The 17,612-nt window shown below is 39.0% G+C and overlaps 1 protein-coding gene across 4 annotated transcripts in view; it reads left to right on the forward strand.

Annotated features, from left to right (window-relative positions):
- Nucleotides 1-202: 202 nt before the first annotated feature.
- The window catches only part of magixa (MAGI family member, X-linked a), a 45,678-nt gene continuing 28,268 nt past the window's right edge, over nucleotides 203-17,612 (forward strand). For 3 of the 4 annotated variants that reach the window (XM_057356460.1, XM_057356463.1, XM_057356462.1), the window contains exons 1-6: nucleotides 5,078-5,402; nucleotides 7,767-7,883; nucleotides 10,297-10,416; nucleotides 12,468-12,641; nucleotides 13,568-13,745; nucleotides 14,614-14,684. In XM_057356460.1, coding sequence (XP_057212443.1) covers nucleotides 5,078-5,402; nucleotides 7,767-7,883; nucleotides 10,297-10,416; nucleotides 12,468-12,641; nucleotides 13,568-13,745; nucleotides 14,614-14,684 — 985 coding nt within the window. Of the gene's footprint in view, nucleotides 548-5,077; nucleotides 5,403-7,766; nucleotides 7,884-10,296; nucleotides 10,417-12,467; nucleotides 12,642-13,567; nucleotides 13,746-14,613; nucleotides 14,685-17,612 lie in introns of those variants that run through there. The other variant, XM_057356461.1, reaches the window with a different exon arrangement.

The raw sequence follows: 17,612 nt of genomic DNA on the forward strand, positions 1-17,612 counted from the left end.
TGGGAAATGACAATCCCAAGCTTGCACACACAATGAGAAGCATGCATTCTAGTCATTATCAATTCAAATGTGTCCCTTGAAGTATTTGGGTAAGGAGTCACGGCGCGTTCATGTATTCCCAGTCTCGCCCCGCGCTGTCCAATCGCTTTCAATCATAGGCGGTCCGATCCGTCCCTGTTATACACGGCGTTTCCTCCCCATCCCTGCCTCCTCCTCTCCTCCCCTCCGCTTGGCTGCCTTATCATCGCTTCCTTGTTGCCAAACCTGCAAAGACAGGGCTGTACTGAATGCAGCGTAATTTTGACCCATGTTCCATTAGCAGAGCAGCCCTGAGGGCAAGAGACTACCGCGCTGGGCTGTAATGCTACACTGTCCTCCAATTCATCCTCAACCGCTATGGATCTGTAACGCTGCTACCGCCTCATCCAACAGAGCATAATCTGCAGTCACCTGCGACTCCGATAGGCAATCAATATTGATAGAGTATTTATAAGGATTACGGCCATACGGCAATACGTCGCGGGGGGGAAAGGCTGGAATTATGAAGGTATGTCACGGACCGTCGCATTGTTGCTTGGTTGACCATCTTGATACTACTGCCATATGCTTTTGTCCATTCATTTCCACCGCCTGTCATAACGGACTGTAGGTACGGCGCAAATTCCATTTTGTCCTTGTTTAGACTCTGTGCGGCGACTGAAGCCACTTTGCCTTTGCAGCATTTAACACCGCGCTCTCTTTGTCAGTTGGTTTGTTTTTGTCAACTATTATTACCGCAGTTTTAGAACGGTCTGCTACGCGATGTGTACAGGTTTTAAAGTCAGCGTGCGATAGAAGATATTCGCGTAAAAGCGCGTCTACCCGAGTGGCTCGGGACCGCATGAGTGAACTGTTGGCCCGCGTAGTAAAACATGGGCCTCGCGTGCTCTGGTTAGGCTATCAGGTTTAAATGAATGTGTGTGTATTGTGTGAAATTCTAGAGAGCAAGAAACGAGAAATGTGTCTGAGTTTTGACTCCGTTCAGTCTAAAGTAGATTCTGGGATTTTGCAGTGATATGACAGCGCGTGGGATTCATAGTCCACTCTGCTGGTAAATAATGACCATTGCAGTCATTGGCTAGCAGCATGCAGACCCTCTCGCTTTAAACGACACATCATAACCCTCCACAGCATTTATGGCCACACGCGTGCACATCAAATGTTTCATTAGGAAGCACTTGCCAAGAGTGTTTCTGTTAAATACATAAAACGTTAAAGGCAGATGTCATTTGGTGCATGAGAATTTGGCAGAAGATGTGTTCTACAATAAACAGTTCAATGTTATTGGAGGGTCATCTTTAACCATGTCCTCAGAGTCAGCATTCCAATACACCGTAGGCGTCACACACTTATGCTCTCCAACTCATTTCAAAGGTTTATTGGCATGATAAGATTGCATCTAAAAATGGTCTGATACACAATCACTGACCACAACACTTTTTCAGAACGCTACTATACTGCAGAACAGTTTCCATCCATCACATTTTGTTTCTCCCTAAAGGGTATACAGTTTCATATCTTATCTTTTCTCATTCCTGTACATTTACTTGTTACTCTTGTAAAAGCTGCTAGCATCAAGGTCGGGGACTTAAATCAAGAGCCAATAGGTTTTGTATGCAAATTAGCATATGCAGATGTGCATCATGTTTATTCATGTGTGAGCATGTGTGCAGGTACCATAAAGTTTCATCTCCAGAATACATATTGGCCATTTCATCTAACCAACATGCCAACTCAGTCCGTGGTGAAAAAAATCACTACATATGCTTTCAACAGCAGTTAATAAAAAATAAAATAATTAAAAATATATATATATATTAAATAAAATGTACAAGTAGCCTTTCAAGTAGGCTTTAAAGTCCTAAACTTAAGTTTACTGTTACGCTCTGAATTTGACAAATCTAAAATAGCATCTAATGTCAGTCTAAGTCCTTGTATAAATACATTGCAAGTTCCAGATTTAAAATATAACAACATAGGTGAAACAAAACAGTATTAAAATGTTTTTGTTTTTAATCAGTGAGGAGGAACCTCACTGGCTCTTTAATTCCCTGAACGCTTTTATGGTTCAGTACATAACGACAGACTGATATACCTGAGCCTCTTTTCACAGTAGCGATCCGCAGTGATGGTGCAGAGAGATCTTACACATGTCTTCAACTGATTACATCTTATTGGGCTTTGATTTGCAAATGGCAGAGTTTCCGATTCCCGTACACGTGTCCCATCTAATTTTGAAATGAGATGACGCTTAAACAGACATGTTCTGACAGAGTTATGCTGTTTCTGTATTGTTTCTCTAATTTGGAGCTGAAGTTAATGTTCAGTTCTACGGTACAAGATCTAGACACCCTCTGTAATCATTAGTTTCAGAGAGAAAAGAAAGAATAGTACAGTAATTTCATTCTTCTCCGAGCAGTTTTAGATACCATTCGATCTTGTTCCACAGCATGAACAGTAATTGATGTTAAAGTTGCTGCATTAGGTTTCTCAGTATTTCTCTGTAACAAACAGAAGCCGTCATCGCAGTTGGTGCAAGCAGCCAAATTTCCCTGCTGCCTCTCTCCCCTTGGTCCAGTGACATCTGGAACTTTAATTTTCAATTAAAGCTGTTCTCGATTCGAGTCTGTTCATCAACTTACCTGAAGGTCCGGCAGGATTTATCTTCTCCGCACTTCATCTCTGGTGGCATAGAGTCCCTCCGAGTTAATGAGAATAGCCGTCAGAAAACAGTCCTGGCTCTGAATGTATTCGAGCATGGTTAGCACTCCTCGTAATCACTTTGAGAATCTGTAAAATTGGAAGACACATCACATAATGACTCTGAATACTTTTGACAAAATTATTGGTAATGTTGTTTTGTAGTAAGCGAAAGTATTATGTCCTAGCTGTTTGACTGACTTTGAAACGCTACCATTTTATTTACTGGAACATTAATGCTTTGAACATTAAGAGCATCTTAAATGCTCTTGAACAGCAGGAAAACACAAACAGTTCTTTGTTCGGGGTTATGAGTTCTTTCTTCATTAGTAGGATGGGGTGGCAGTTTCGGGCATCTTTCCAAAATATTTAATCAATTATTCTCAACATCCCAGCAGTTTGTGAAAACTCAGCATGCATATGTAATGCGGAGGATGCAAGCAGGATTTAATCAAAGAGAGGGAGGGACAGGGCTTAGATCTCGGTAGCACATGCAGATGTGATATCTGAAGGAACTTGAAGGTGCAGTGCGTAAAGGTATAGTTCACACAAAAATGAAAATTCCGTCAACATTTACTCTTGTCATTTCAAACCTCTATGACTTCCTGCCTTCCGCAGAACACAAAAGAAGATATTTTGAAGAAAGTTGGTAACCGAACAGCGCTGGCACCCATTCACTTCTATTGTATGGACGCAAAACCAATGCAAGTGAATGGGTGCCAGTTAACAACATTCTTCAAAATATCTTCTTTTGTGTTGTGCAGAAGAAACAAAGTCATACAGGTTTGAAATGACATGAGAGTGAGTAAATGATGAAATGACATTTTTATTTTTGGGTGATTTTGGGGTTTATTTGTCTCAAATAAAGAGTAACAGTGCACTGTGAGTAGTTCTGTGTACAACTCATGACACACAAAACATCATTGCAAAGGAATTCCAGAACTGCATTGAACAAAATTAATTAAAACTATAGTTTTATTTAAATTTTATATGCTAAGTGCTTATATACTAAGAGTTTGTTCACTATTGGTGAAGCATAGACTCAAGACACTTATACAGCACTCACAATCTACCATGTGTGTGTGTGTGCGCTCAAGTGAGGTGTGAACACACTGCGGCAGGTTGGATGGACTTTGATACTAAGCTTTTGAAGTGCTCACGCCTCTGTTTGCTTTTAGTTTTTAAGGTGACTCGCTCCATGATTTGTCCATAGCTTCAGGCCGACTCCGTACAACCTGGAGTTATAACTTCCTCTCTGTCTCTGTGAGGTAATGGAAAAGCCCTGCAACGCCGGAATGCACAGTCTCTATCTTTCCTCTCCCCCTCTGACTTTACTGCAATAGTGTAGCTGTAACTATGTGACTCTGTTGTCCAGTTAAACACTCTCACCCCCCCCCCCCGGCTGCTTTTACACATTTGATCTTTGCACTGCAGGGTTGTATTTAAATATTAAGGTGCATGTTGATCAGAGACAGTTATGTAATGTTATACATTTTCACACAGGATTTTTTTTATTGTCTCTATAAGGCAACGTAACAGGAACACAAACATACTGTACACCGAGGGGGCCTTCTGCAGCCAAACCTGACACATAATTTGGCAAAACCACTACAGAGATACTGATAAAAAATTTCATGCCTATTTAAACATGAAACCTCAAAAGCAAGATCAGTTGAAAATGTGTAAATTCTTTACGGCAGAATCGTTGACACCTGAAATAGATCTATGCATTTTTAATGAGCTCATGTAAATTGTGTTTGTGGATACAACCACCCCCCACTGCATTTTGACCATCTGTTTGCTTGTTTTCTTTCAATTTAGAGACTCGTATCATGCGTTTAGCTTGTGGAATACCACCGGGACTTTTGGAAATGTGTTCGCAAAGGCACTTTTGTGCCTATTAGAAGAGTTATGGGTATATATACTTTAATTTGGATGAATTATATATTTATTTGACTTCTTGCCATGTTTCAGCCTTGTTATTGCATTCAAAGCAGACTTCGTCTTCAACTTAAGTCCAGTGTGAAATATTGTGTATACAAAAATTTATACAAGCTGAGACGAAAGTATCAGCTCAAATATATCTCGTTCACACCACAAAGTTTGGAAATATGTCTGAAAAGCATTTTTACATTACTTATGACTGTCACAATAACCATTAAAAATGCATTATGATAGATGGATGATCTGTGAGTTTTGTAATATAATTTTGCCATTTTGTATGTACCGGTGGAAAATGTCATTTCTAAATGATCCAAAGTGCTTCTTATACGTTCACGCTATTTTCAAAGCACTTTTAGATGTGTGCAATATATTGATGATGTACTGATGGTTTTTAATGTTTACCCCTTTATTTTATCTTCTTTGCTCCAGCGCTGTCAACATGTCTAAGGCCACTGTTAAGAAGCTGCACTGGCGCTCAAAAGTGCAGGAGAGCTTCGTCCCACTGGGCGGAGCCTCAGGAGAGCTCGGCGTGGCCATTGGAGGCGGTGCAGATTATGGAGAATTCCCATTCGTTACAGCAGCACCTGGAGGTGGAGCCACAGTTGGTGACATCATTCTAGAAATCGGGGGTACACCTGTCCTGGGATTAACCTTGGGGGATGTAAGAGGGGTTCTGAATTCATGTCCACATCCCATCCGGATCAAAACAGTCTCACCAGGTACTTGAATTATTAACGATGAGGGAAGTGGGTGGTGTTGATAAGAACCACATGCTGGATAACCCCAGATCAAATAACTTCTGGTCTTGCTGTGTCTGTATGCAGTCGTATTAACCCTTCTGGGGTTAAACCAGCAAGCTTTGGAGTTATCCCAGATCTTTAGTCACAAACCGCTTATTGTTTCATGTTATGTTATGGAAATGTTTTGATTGCATATATTGCATTAATTACTTGGGTTATATAAGAACTCTGTGCCCACTGACAATATAGCCAACACAATAGAGTGTTGACATCCTTCAGCTTTCTGTCATTGTCCTTGAGGAATCTATTATGCTAATCTAACCTGCTTGAAAATGTCCGTTTATAATGCTCCACGGGGATTTAATTTACTCTATTCATGTCTCGCTTCTGTATGATATGGTGTCAAGAATAGCTTTTTCTGAAGTTATTGCTTAATGGAGGCATTTTCACTCTCAATTGTCAACAGTGTCTTAAATTAACAAGGAAATGTCAAATTTTTATATTTCCTTAATGAAATGCAGCAGCTTTGATAAAGTAAATGTGGGTATTTGTAAGACCTCTGTGATGCTCATCTCTGGCCAGCATCCTTTTTTATAGCTGTTTCTCAATCGGAAGGCGGCAAATCTAGGCTGAAACGTGACGTCATCAATCGCCATAGAAGATCGTATTGAGAATTCTTTAAAGGCAGCTTGCATTTCACGTCCTTCCTTATGGATATTTTAAAGCATGCATCTGCTGTGTTCACCCATAATCATTTGCACACATATCTCAAGTAACCAAAACACGGCGGAAAACAAATTGCTGATGTCTCACCCCAGCGTTTGCCTCATGTTTAGGTAGGTTCGTGATCGATGCTAGCACCGGTGCGCAGACCGATCGACATATGACATCGAAGTAAGTTGTCGCGAGAGCTATTTAAAAGCATGCAGAACAGTCTGTTCTCGCGGTACTATTGTGTCCTACGCAGATCGCTTTGCGCAGCACTGCACTGCACGAAGTTAACCACATGCTATCGCTTGTTGCTTCGTTGGACGGCCTAGTTAGGACCAGTGTTGGGTGTAACTAGTTACTAAGTAATTAGTTACTGTAATTTAATTACTTTTCCCTTGAAAAAGTAAAGTAAGGGATTACTCTTATTTTTTCTGTAATTTAATTACAGTTACTTTTGATGTAACTAAACTAAATACTTTGTGTAATATATGTGTGCGCAATAGTGGAATTGACATAAAAATTCAAAGTCTAACTTTAAAATCTGTGCTTTAATGTATAATTCTCACATTTGTAATACTTTGGTCAGTAAATACGAGTACTTTATGTAGTTTAATATTATTTATTTGAATGAATTAAAACAGCAGTTTCATGTCTATCCTTGAATCACTTAACTAATCAAGGTTGATATAAGATATAGATATTAGTAATAAGTGACTAAATACTTTTTGGAGAGAGTAATTTGTACAGTAATCTAATTACACTATTGAATATGTAATTAGTAACTAGTAATTAATTACTTTTTCAGAGTAATTTACGACGACCTGTATTGTTCCAGCTCTGTTAATTACACGGTGTTTGTCTTAACAGCATGTAAAGTAGACGCAGTATACTGTAGCTACAGTCAGACGTTAAGTGAACGTGATATCCCTTATTCTATTATTTAACCTCGCCGGAACTCTGCCCCAGCCGGCCGGATTGATCGCTGTCTCTGTGGGGTGGGGAGTGGAGCTGGGCCTCGTCGAGTAACAGGATGGGCAATCCCCATCCACCGTGTAAAAGACCATCAATATCCCGCAAGCTGGCTGTCATCTAAGGTCATAATGCACTTTAAAAAATGAATAGATCAGAAGGAAATGCTTCGTCCTACCTTTCCCACGAGTCCGTATGTTTCGAATGGGGTTTTATAATGTGTTGTGTGCGGGAAAAGGACCACCGGCTTATATTAAGCGCAAAAAATCAATAGCGATACACGGAGCAAGTAAAACAGGTCGTGGTTAGGAGCTCTGCAGTACTTGTTTGTGACAGTAGCACTGACCTTAGAGACTTCTGCAGTCTCCATGTGTTTTGAGCCGAGGAAGCGAGTGGGAGGTCTAAGATGTTTCTGTGGGAACCTACGGTGTGTGAAATTAGGGATGGATGAAAAATGAAACTGTTTAACATTGTGTGGCATTTTAAGGTGCCTTTCAGTTTGTTTATTTTTAGAACAGTGTTGTTGACAGTATTACTTGGTTGTAAATTGGCAGCAGTGCTGTTATATATCTTTATTTTATCTTTTTCCTCCAATATAGCAGATGTGTGTATATTGTATGTTTATCTGTATATAATGTATGCATTTCTGTTTTTCATGTGTAGGTTCAGCTCTCTGTAAAGACTTGAGGCTTTACCTAAGCAAGTGTTTTACACCTGGATCCATGGACAGTCAACTCCAACAGGTTATACGAGAAAACCTCTACCTGCGGGCAGTGCCCTGTAAGTGACACACATACATACTGTATACAGACACAACAGAGGTTTACAACATCTGTGGTGGCACTGTGGGGTGTCCTGACAAATGCTGTTTGACTTCAATATTATGCCAATACGTCCTGCCCACATTAAAATATATTAAGTAAAACTATACAACTATATTAATGCTTTTACATAAAATGATTTTTTGATTATTTTATTACATAGCACTTTGTGAGTACACAAAAGTTTTATGTATTGCTTTTCAGTGCGGGCTTCATATATGTGAATGTAAATATGTAAATGCATTAATATGGTAATAGGCCAGGCATAAAATGCAGCACTCGCTTTATACAATATGCCACAAGGATCCGTGCTTCGTCTCTCTCTCTTTCTCACTCTCTCATCCAACGGCTTCTTGGCCTGAAAACAAGTTGAAGACCCTTGCAGGAAAACAACTGCAGTCAAAACACAAACAGAAATATGCATAATGACACAATAAGGACAAAAACAAACAGAAAAGAGATACAAAAATGCTTCAGCCAGAGAAAACACATGTGCAATCAACTCATGCTATAATGCGCGACTGTAAACAAATCCGCATTACATTCACGTCAAACATCATGTGGAGTCAAAGGTTCAGTCACTATGAGGCAAAGTAATGCACTTTAACCGTCGCCATGGCAACTGTCATCAAATGTCAGAGCAGTGCGCTCATTGTGAACGGCACCGCTCCATATTTTGCCTTGGCAACAAAACGGCAACTATCTTGAGAAATGATTGCATGCATTTATTAACATATAGCTCCTGCTGGTTCCTTTAAAACATCAGGCTCTCTTCACCATTGCAGCTGATGCTTTAAATCGGTTCTGCATGATTCACAATTTGCCTATTTCCTGCTCTTGAATCCAGTAGCTGCACATTTGTCTTTGTCTACAGCCTGAGATTTCCTACTGTGCCTTTCAGCACTCCTGAGCGTGCACACACTCACACACACATACAAACACACAGATACGTAAGCAAGCACCCAAACACACACCCATTCATGCGTGCTTATGAATGTACACACGAGCACACACACCCATTCACATCATGTTTTATCTCAAACTAACTGGATTTTCCAAATGTGAAGCACTTCATTATTTTGACACCGTAGAGCAGCTAATCTTTCTGTCACATCCCTGAACTGATTACAGGCAATTAGAAGATTGTGAACTGCTGAAGATGCTCCTGTGTTTTCCTGAGATGAAATAGTACAGGTGTTATAGTATAAAGGCATACAGCTGCCCTTAACCAGGTTCAGAGTGTCATACTACTGTAAATAGTTAACATATGCTTTTGCTATAGGGCGTTTTGAATTAACACAAAAACAGATTTCACTCCTTATCTCATTTGAAATTATTATTTCCGTTGTTCCAAAGAAAGAATGATATAACTTTGCATGGATTGTCATGCTGTATAATGTCATAAATTGTATAACATCTAGGGACAATGCAGTGTTTTCTTATTAATGGAATGATTTATTGTATAGGTGGCTGAAGGCTTTTAAGTCATTAGAGTCTCGCTGTGTGCATAGTGTGCAGAGTGTCTGTGTGTTAGGTGCACTACCTCATAAAACCATGTTCACCTCTAATTGAGGACTTGTGCTTCAGAGCCATTTGTTATGTTGGCAAGGTCAATTGATCAAAGCACATGGGTTACTCTGTGAGTGTATATACCGTATCTGTTATGAACGTTGGAGAGGAGCGTTCAGTTTAGCCTAATTCAAAATGCACGTCTGCATTGATAATCTGCCTTGGGAAGATGCACTTTGTCCCAATTTTAATTTGAGATGGAAAGCTGGGAGAGAGTTCTGTAATCTCATCATTGTAGGATTATAACAGGGCGTGTTCTGAGGTGTCTGGAATCATGATCGGATGTCACCTCGCACTGTGTAAATCATATGCACGAAACATGTCTTCACAGGACACTCCCATATGAGATGTGAACTCCGCCTTTTTGTCTTATCAAAGCCAATCAACTTACTATTAGTGTTGTGTACATGCGTAACAGCTGTGACTCTTGATTTCTCTGTGGTTCCGAATGTGAAACATCAAAGCGACAGGCAGGAGGCCTGATGGTGATGTCATCTGGAGCTTTTTCAAAGATGCATTAGATTTTTAGCAAAATGCAACTTTATGAAAAAATAATGGGCAAACTCTTAAAATACTCCAGTCTGTATAGCTATTGGTCTCTCTATTTTTAGATTCTGACTCTGGATGTTTGAGGGCTTGTCGTCTTCGCTCAATTAACCAAACATTATGTTACTTCTGACATTTTTCTGATATATTACATAAAATGTTTTTACACAGTATGTTAAAGAGACACAAATCCACAAAAAGTCTTTTTTAATATGTCAATACATTCTTATGTTTGCTGTCCCCTGACCCTCGCCCAGGTACAACAAGGCAACCACGGGATGGAGAAATCTCAGGGGTGGACTATAACTTTGTTTCCATTGAGGAATTCTTTTCCCTGGAGGAATCTGGAGCCCTGCTGGAAAGTGGGAAGTTCAAAGGTCAGTCTCTTATCTGCCTTTACGTTCAGTGCACTTTAACATCTTATCAGTTATCATCATTGTATTGCTTAGTACCGTATGTAAAAATTAAACAGTTTTCAAAATGTATTGTGTAAAGTTAAGGAAACATTAATTGAGCAGATATTTATCAAGCGAACTGCATTATTAAAACATTAAAAATAAGGTGTTTAGCTGCGTTTATGTACGCATTCTTGTATGCGATTGTGTGCTTTTGACCACTTAGTGAGGGTCAGGGCGACATGCCAGAGCTCCAAATGCTCAAGCCAATCAGAATGAAGAGAAGCATCCTCCAAGACTGCGGAGAAAAGTGCCGTGCTGGCTTAGTTCTGTCCTCCGACATTATTAGTGGAAAGAGCTGAAAAGAGCCGTAAATTGAGAGAGAACAAGCATGTAATGCAGCCTGAGCGATGGCTTTGTTAGGGCTCCCACACACACAGCTGCAGAATTAAAATCAAACGTTGACATCTTTTGAAGATGCTGCTCTTGGATTCATGAATTCAGTTTTGCTGACGTGTGTTTTGCTGCACCACTTTACTTGTGTCTTTGGAAAGTAAGATGTTGTTTATATGTTATCTCTACATCTTAGTGTTCTGGGGAACTTGATGTTTAATACAAATATTTTGGGGATGACTCCAAGAGTGAGAAGGCAGGTTATTGGTGTAATATCTTTGTCTAGTGGTTGATTGTGTCAATACAGAACAGTTTTTCTGATGGCCCAGTCAGGCCTGTAGTTTAGATTTTCACAGGCCAAACATGTTTTTCAAACACACTTGAGCAGTGATGCACCACAGCCTATGAATCATTCCCACAAATCAGAAGCTCGACCGCACTCCTTTTCTATTACTCTGTGCAGGAGAAAAGAAGCTTTTCTCAGTAATCCCGGTTTCAGTTTTCCTGTCTCCGTTCCTCCCCTCCCTGTTCTCCCTCTTTATTGCATCCCTTTTTACAGCTGTAAATAAGACAGCAGAGAGGAAGGTTTGCTATGGTTTGCCAAACATTTGTGTATGGTGCATCAAATCTCTTGGCTGAGAGAGGATTGCATGCCCATAGTGGCCTTAAAGGGATAGTTCACCCAAAAATCATCAAAGTCATCATTTACTCACCCTCTTGTCATTTCAACCCTGTATTACTTTCTTTTTTCTGCAGAACACAAAAGAAGATAATTTGAAGAATGTTGGTGACGGAATAAGGGGCGATTCACATTTCGCTGCAGGCGCACGCAAATAGGGTGCGATGCGATCGAGATGGAAATAGTTCAACTTTACAGAGTGCCGCATGTGCACCGCGGGTATTTGACTAGAGAAGTGGTGCGGCTGGCGTTTCCGTGTGGTTTTAGATACAAAATGGGAATCGCCCATAACAGTGTGGTTCGCTTACCAACATTCTTCAAAATATCTTCTTTTGTGTTCTGCAGGAGAAAAAAAGTCATTCAAGTTTGAAATGACAAATTATGACAGAATTTGTTGCTTTAAAACTGTTGCTTTAAATCATGAATAATAGTTTAGTACGGTTCACCTCATAATAAAAATTAGGACGTTTTTTTTAGAAAAAATGTTATCCAGTCTGCCATGCCATTGATCTGATTGCTGAGAGAGTTCTGGAACATCATGTCTTAATAGTTTCAGAAGAGCTGTGATTAAGGGTTTAAAGATAGCATGATCTGAAGCAGTGACAGCCGGGAGTAGCACAAATTATAAAACTGTGGAACTTAAGTGATTTAAACCTACAATTTAATCCAAAGTTTAAAGATTTCAAAAGATGTAAAGAAGATTTTTTTTTAGTTTCAAAGCCCTAATGAACCCAAGCTGTTCTGATTATCGTTTTCTCATGTTCTTGCCCACAACTGAAGACATGGCTCTGTTGATTCTATACACTGTAGCTTTAAGGTTGAAGACAGATGATCTTGTCAAGGACTGCTTCTGTTACAGCATATAATGCATTGTGTCTAAAGGCCTTTGTTTTTGCATTTTCAGACAAGGTTTTGTTGGAGAGCACAATGAATTGTGGCTTTAAATATCTTGTCTTTACAGGGAACTATTACGGCACTCCTCGGCCCGTCCACATTGGCCCAGACAGCCCCCCCATTACATACCAGGAACATCGAAACGTTCTGCGGAACTTCCGTACACGCAGCAAATCACTCAGCAACCTGGAGAAAGCTGTGGAGGAAGGCGACAACAGTGAGGAAGACTCTGGTCTGTCAGGTATGGCTTTATGAGATGAGACCTGATGAAAACCATGTTGACTCAGCTCTTGGCTCCAACTTAAATTAAATCAATAAAACTTTTTTAAACGAGTACCTGAGATTGCAAGCTTTTTAGATATCTACTGGTACATTCATATATTCACAAACATTATTTGTTTAGATCGTCCTCAGGATTTCTAATCTTCTGTGGCCGTAAGCTCTGGTTTCTTAAGTCCTATTTGCTTTCTCTATGCTCCCTTTGTAGGTTTTATTTTTTGTAAACATCAGAGTTTATCATCTGAAATCATCTGATTATATAAGCGATAATGTTCATTTTGCTGTAATGTGCAGTGCAGTCATTTTGGCAAAATAATTAGACTAAAGGATATTGTGTCATTCTAAAGGGGTTTGTTTTGCAATAATGACCGGCTGACTGACTGTACATTATTGTGGTTTTCAAATGCCTACTTACTGCATAAAAAAATAAATGAACATAAATGGAAAAAGGAAATATTGATTGAAAATCACATTGACTTTATTATTATTTCATATTATGAGATATGACTGTAGCTACCAGATTGCTTATTATTGATTTTCAAGAACACCAGACAGATAAACAGTTCAATGGCCATTATAAAAAATGTGAATTACATTTCTAAAGTGATTACATTTCTAGACTGTTATTGTGGTTAAAATGTCAAGATCTCTTTATTTGATTGACTTCACACAATTACCATTTTGCAGTAAACCGAATATATTTTGTAAACATTTCACATTAAACATCATACAGCAATGTTTAAGACTGATGCTGTTTTCATGTAAGCGATGGCAGCAGGAGGATAACATGAACAGTGTGACCTCTTTACTGGCCCGAGGTTGCCCAAGATTATACGGGATGGCCACATCTCGCGTCATGTTCACTGAACTCTACTCTCTACTTCCCAGCGGGGTCTGCAGGAGCCAGCAGCGCCCCTCCCACCACAATTGTCTCACCTAATCAGACTTGGGACTCAGGCGGTGGGCGGGATGGAGGGGTTGCCATGGAGAACGGTGCACGTGGAGGGGTCCTGCCTGAAAACTGGGAGCTGGCGTTCAGCGAGACTGGCGAACCCTATTACATCAAGTGAGTCAGCAGGAGTAAGAAAATTGAAGGATTGTGGGAAAAGTGGTAGGGGCAAAAACAGAGGAAATAGAGTGTGCGAAAATAGACACGGAAGGTCATTTCCTTCCTCAAGTGATGAAAGATTTTACTCAAAGTTGACGTGTCGCTTTGATGTTTAACACATGAAAGCGACATTTGAACTTGGGAATCTTTTAGTGGAACCTGTTTGTTTATAAAATCTATAAAAAGTTTCATTCACGTCAGCATTCTTTCACTTTTCTGTATGAAATTGACAAGCGTGTGTGCATTTGGTTTAATATTGTCACAATTTCACAAAAAAAGGTGTAAAGTGTTGCAATAGAAATAAGAATTGTTTTCCAATCATTGTCCATTATTTCTCCCTTAAAGCGATAGTTCGCCCAAAAATGAAAATTCTGTCATCAAATACTCACCCTCTTGTCATTTCAAACCTGTATGACTTTATTTCTTCTGCACGACACAAAAGAAGGTATTTTGAAGAAAGTTGGTAAGCGAACAGTGGCGGCACCCATTCACTTGTATTGTATGGGTACCAAACCAATGCAAGTGAATGGGTGCCGTTAAAATGACAAGAGTAAATGAAGACAGAATTTTCATTTTTGAGTGAACTATCACTTTAAAAAAGAATCAATAATGCTATCAGAAAGTTAGAATACAAGCCAAAATCATTAAAATTCCTTCCACAAATAAGATGCCCATCCCTATATAAAATGCAAATGAATCTTTGCCTTTATCCATGAAAATTAAGTACTCTTAATGCTGATTACTCTCAAAACTGCTGTTATATTTCATCTTAAAGTTGCTGATGAAACCCAGTGAAAAGATGTCATAAATTTCTCTCATTTTTAAGCCATAACTCAAAGACCACAAGCTGGCTGGACCCAAGAACTCAGGGCAAAGAGATTTTCAGCAAGACCGAGTGTGAGTATACATGTGTGTGTGCCTGTCTTCACTTTTGCCCCTCAAGCGCACACCCACTCTCTCTCCCCAGTCCTCACACAAAGATTAATGACAAACCTTCCTGAAGCCATTTACTCTTTCTCTCATGCCTTCATCTTATTCCTTGTTTCCTTTGCCTTTCAACCCTTGTCCTCTATTCTCCTGTTCTCTCCTCTCATCTTTTCTTTAATGTTCTCTATCACTCAGTGTATACTTTCTTATATTTAAGAAGTCTTTCTTTTTTTTTGTTGAGCTAAGCAATCTTCAGAATTCATTGTCTGTCACTATACATAGTGTGTGTGAAATGCATGTGTGCAAATATGTATGTGCATAAATTTACTGGGGTGTCCAAAAGTATAAAATCATATTAATAATCTAGGGCCTCATTAATCAACAGTGTGTAAAAGGTTCTATATTTTGTCCTATGAATGAAATTTACGAATGTCCAAAGTACAAAAAAATCTGTATTTATCAAACGTGCCTACACGGTTCTTACATACACCAGTGAGTAATCATTGTTGATAAATCCCACATGTTCTTAGGCTCTATACTACGGAGACCGGGAGGGGACATGCTCGTTTCACTTAGTTTTGTTGTGGCCACAAGATATTACCTCGTGGGAACGTGATAATATGTTGTGGCCACGAGATGTTACCTCGTGGGAACGCGATATTATGTTGTGGCAACGAGATCAGCTTGTTGAGGTAACGACATCCTTATGTTGTGGCCACGCCATGTGAAGTCGTTCCCTCAAGATCCGATGGTGAGGGAACAACATCCTTTCTCGTGGCCACGACTTAGTATTTTGAGGGAACGACATCCTTATCTTGTGGCCACGACTTAGTATGTTGAGGGAACGACATCCTTATCTTGTGGCCACGACTTAGATGCGTGCGCGTCTATTAGCGCTAACTATCAGAAATAGATAGGACTATAATAATATTTATTTTTAATTAAGATATAGCGCTGAACTAATTAAAAAACACACATTCGTTTCCTTTTAGTCGTTTCTATTTTTTCCTGTGATAAATTAATAGGTTTAATTGCGATATGGCTGGGCTGCACGATTAAGTCAAAAGCATATTTTTTACATTATTCCCCTTGATATTGTAATTGTAATTATTAATGATGATTCGTCTTTACATTTTATAATGATTTCAAGGCTCCAATTTCGGCGCGGGATTGCGCATAATTTAAATCGCCTTAATAATGCGAGAAGTTCCGGCACAAGTGTTGGCCTATTTGCTTAATCTCGGATCAAATAATGAAATAAACATACTGACGAGAACGAAATGAAATCAACATGTGAAACAGTCTGTCTTTATTCTAGAATTTAATTATACAATCTCCGTACCAGCCTTCTCTGTCTTTAGGTCAAACTGGCCCATATTGCTTATACTGCGCTTCTGGAGCACTCCATCTTGTCCGAAAAGCAAAGTATGAAGTTATAAGCCTATTTCATACAGAGATCTCGGAAAATGAACTATCGGAAATAGTTCACGCATAATGTGTCCCAGGATTTGTCTCGGGATGTCATATTATCACGCAAAATGTGTTGCAGGATCGTTCGATTTTGGTTCACACTGCCAGTGATTTTCTGGAATGTGTGCGTGCGTTCACACACATATCGTAAAGTTCCAGCAAATATATAACATGTAATGTACTGTGTTACGTGCAATTTTTTTGTGAACTGTTAGGGCTGTCATGGTGAATGAAATTTACTTGCAGTGGTTTAGGTGGCTCAATAGCCACTTTCCTTATATTTAGTTCCAAATATAGGCCCAAATAAGTTTTATTGTTGGGTTATTATTATGTTGTATATATTGTTGCTTTTTAAATGTTAAATAAAGTACTTTATATTTATATATTTATTGGTAATTGCAGAACAACTAAGTACAATAAGAACAGCGCTTTTCTAAGATAATGATTAAGCCCAGCCAGCTTATATATAAGATAAATATGAAAAAAAATAAAAAATTAAAGCAAATTGTTGTTCAGTGCATTTTTAAAGTGCCTTAATTCAATATATTATGCACGCAACGGAGTCTTAAGGAAGTTAAAATTAGACCGTATTTTTGCAACTGCAATATACAGCAGGGCATTTTACTGTAAAATAGAGTCCTCTTTACTGATCATCTCTCTCGTAATGGCAAATGTTTTAACTGCAAAACCTAGAAGAAATAACAATAAATAATGATAAATAAAGACTTTGTGCTATGTGCGCTAACGCACAAGGAGAGTGCACGTTACGTTTGTTTTGTGTTTCAGATTCCATTGGATTCACAGCCTGTCATTCTGCATACAAGATTATATATATATATATATATAGGCCTATATTCTCGAGAACAGGTCTGTCCATCACCTCCTCCGCTGCGGCTTTCGACTCCAGCTCTCAGGGTTCCCAAACCAAACTACGCACTTGACTGCGGTACATTACAATTAGAAAAAAATTATTTATTCATAGCGCGAAAGAAGCACGAGTTTATTATGCTTTTAAGACGATACAACCGTAGGATAATCAATTATTTCAGGAGCATAATGTTTATATAAAGAATAGGGCATGCAGTTGCCTCACAGAGTTTTAAAACGTTTAAAAAACAATTTCGATGTAAAGTTTATCAACATTAATAATCGCAAAGACAATGCTATAGACAAGGCTATACAAGTAATGATTTTGCCCTAATCATGCAGCCCTACCATAAGGTATTTTAATTTTACAATATAGACTTATTCATTCATGACAAGAAAAAATCTTACTTTCACTTTTTATTACTTTGGTCATGTATATATTGGCAAATAACGTCGGCTATGTTTAGTAAAAAAGAGAGCAAATAACGAACTTTTACATTTTGCTTTGAACTATACATTATGAAATTACTTTTTCTATTTGAGTACTCAGAAAGGAGCTAT

This window comes from Triplophysa rosa, linkage group LG17 (genome assembly GCF_024868665.1).
Source record: "Triplophysa rosa linkage group LG17, Trosa_1v2, whole genome shotgun sequence".
NCBI lineage: Eukaryota > Metazoa > Chordata > Actinopteri > Cypriniformes > Nemacheilidae > Triplophysa > Triplophysa rosa.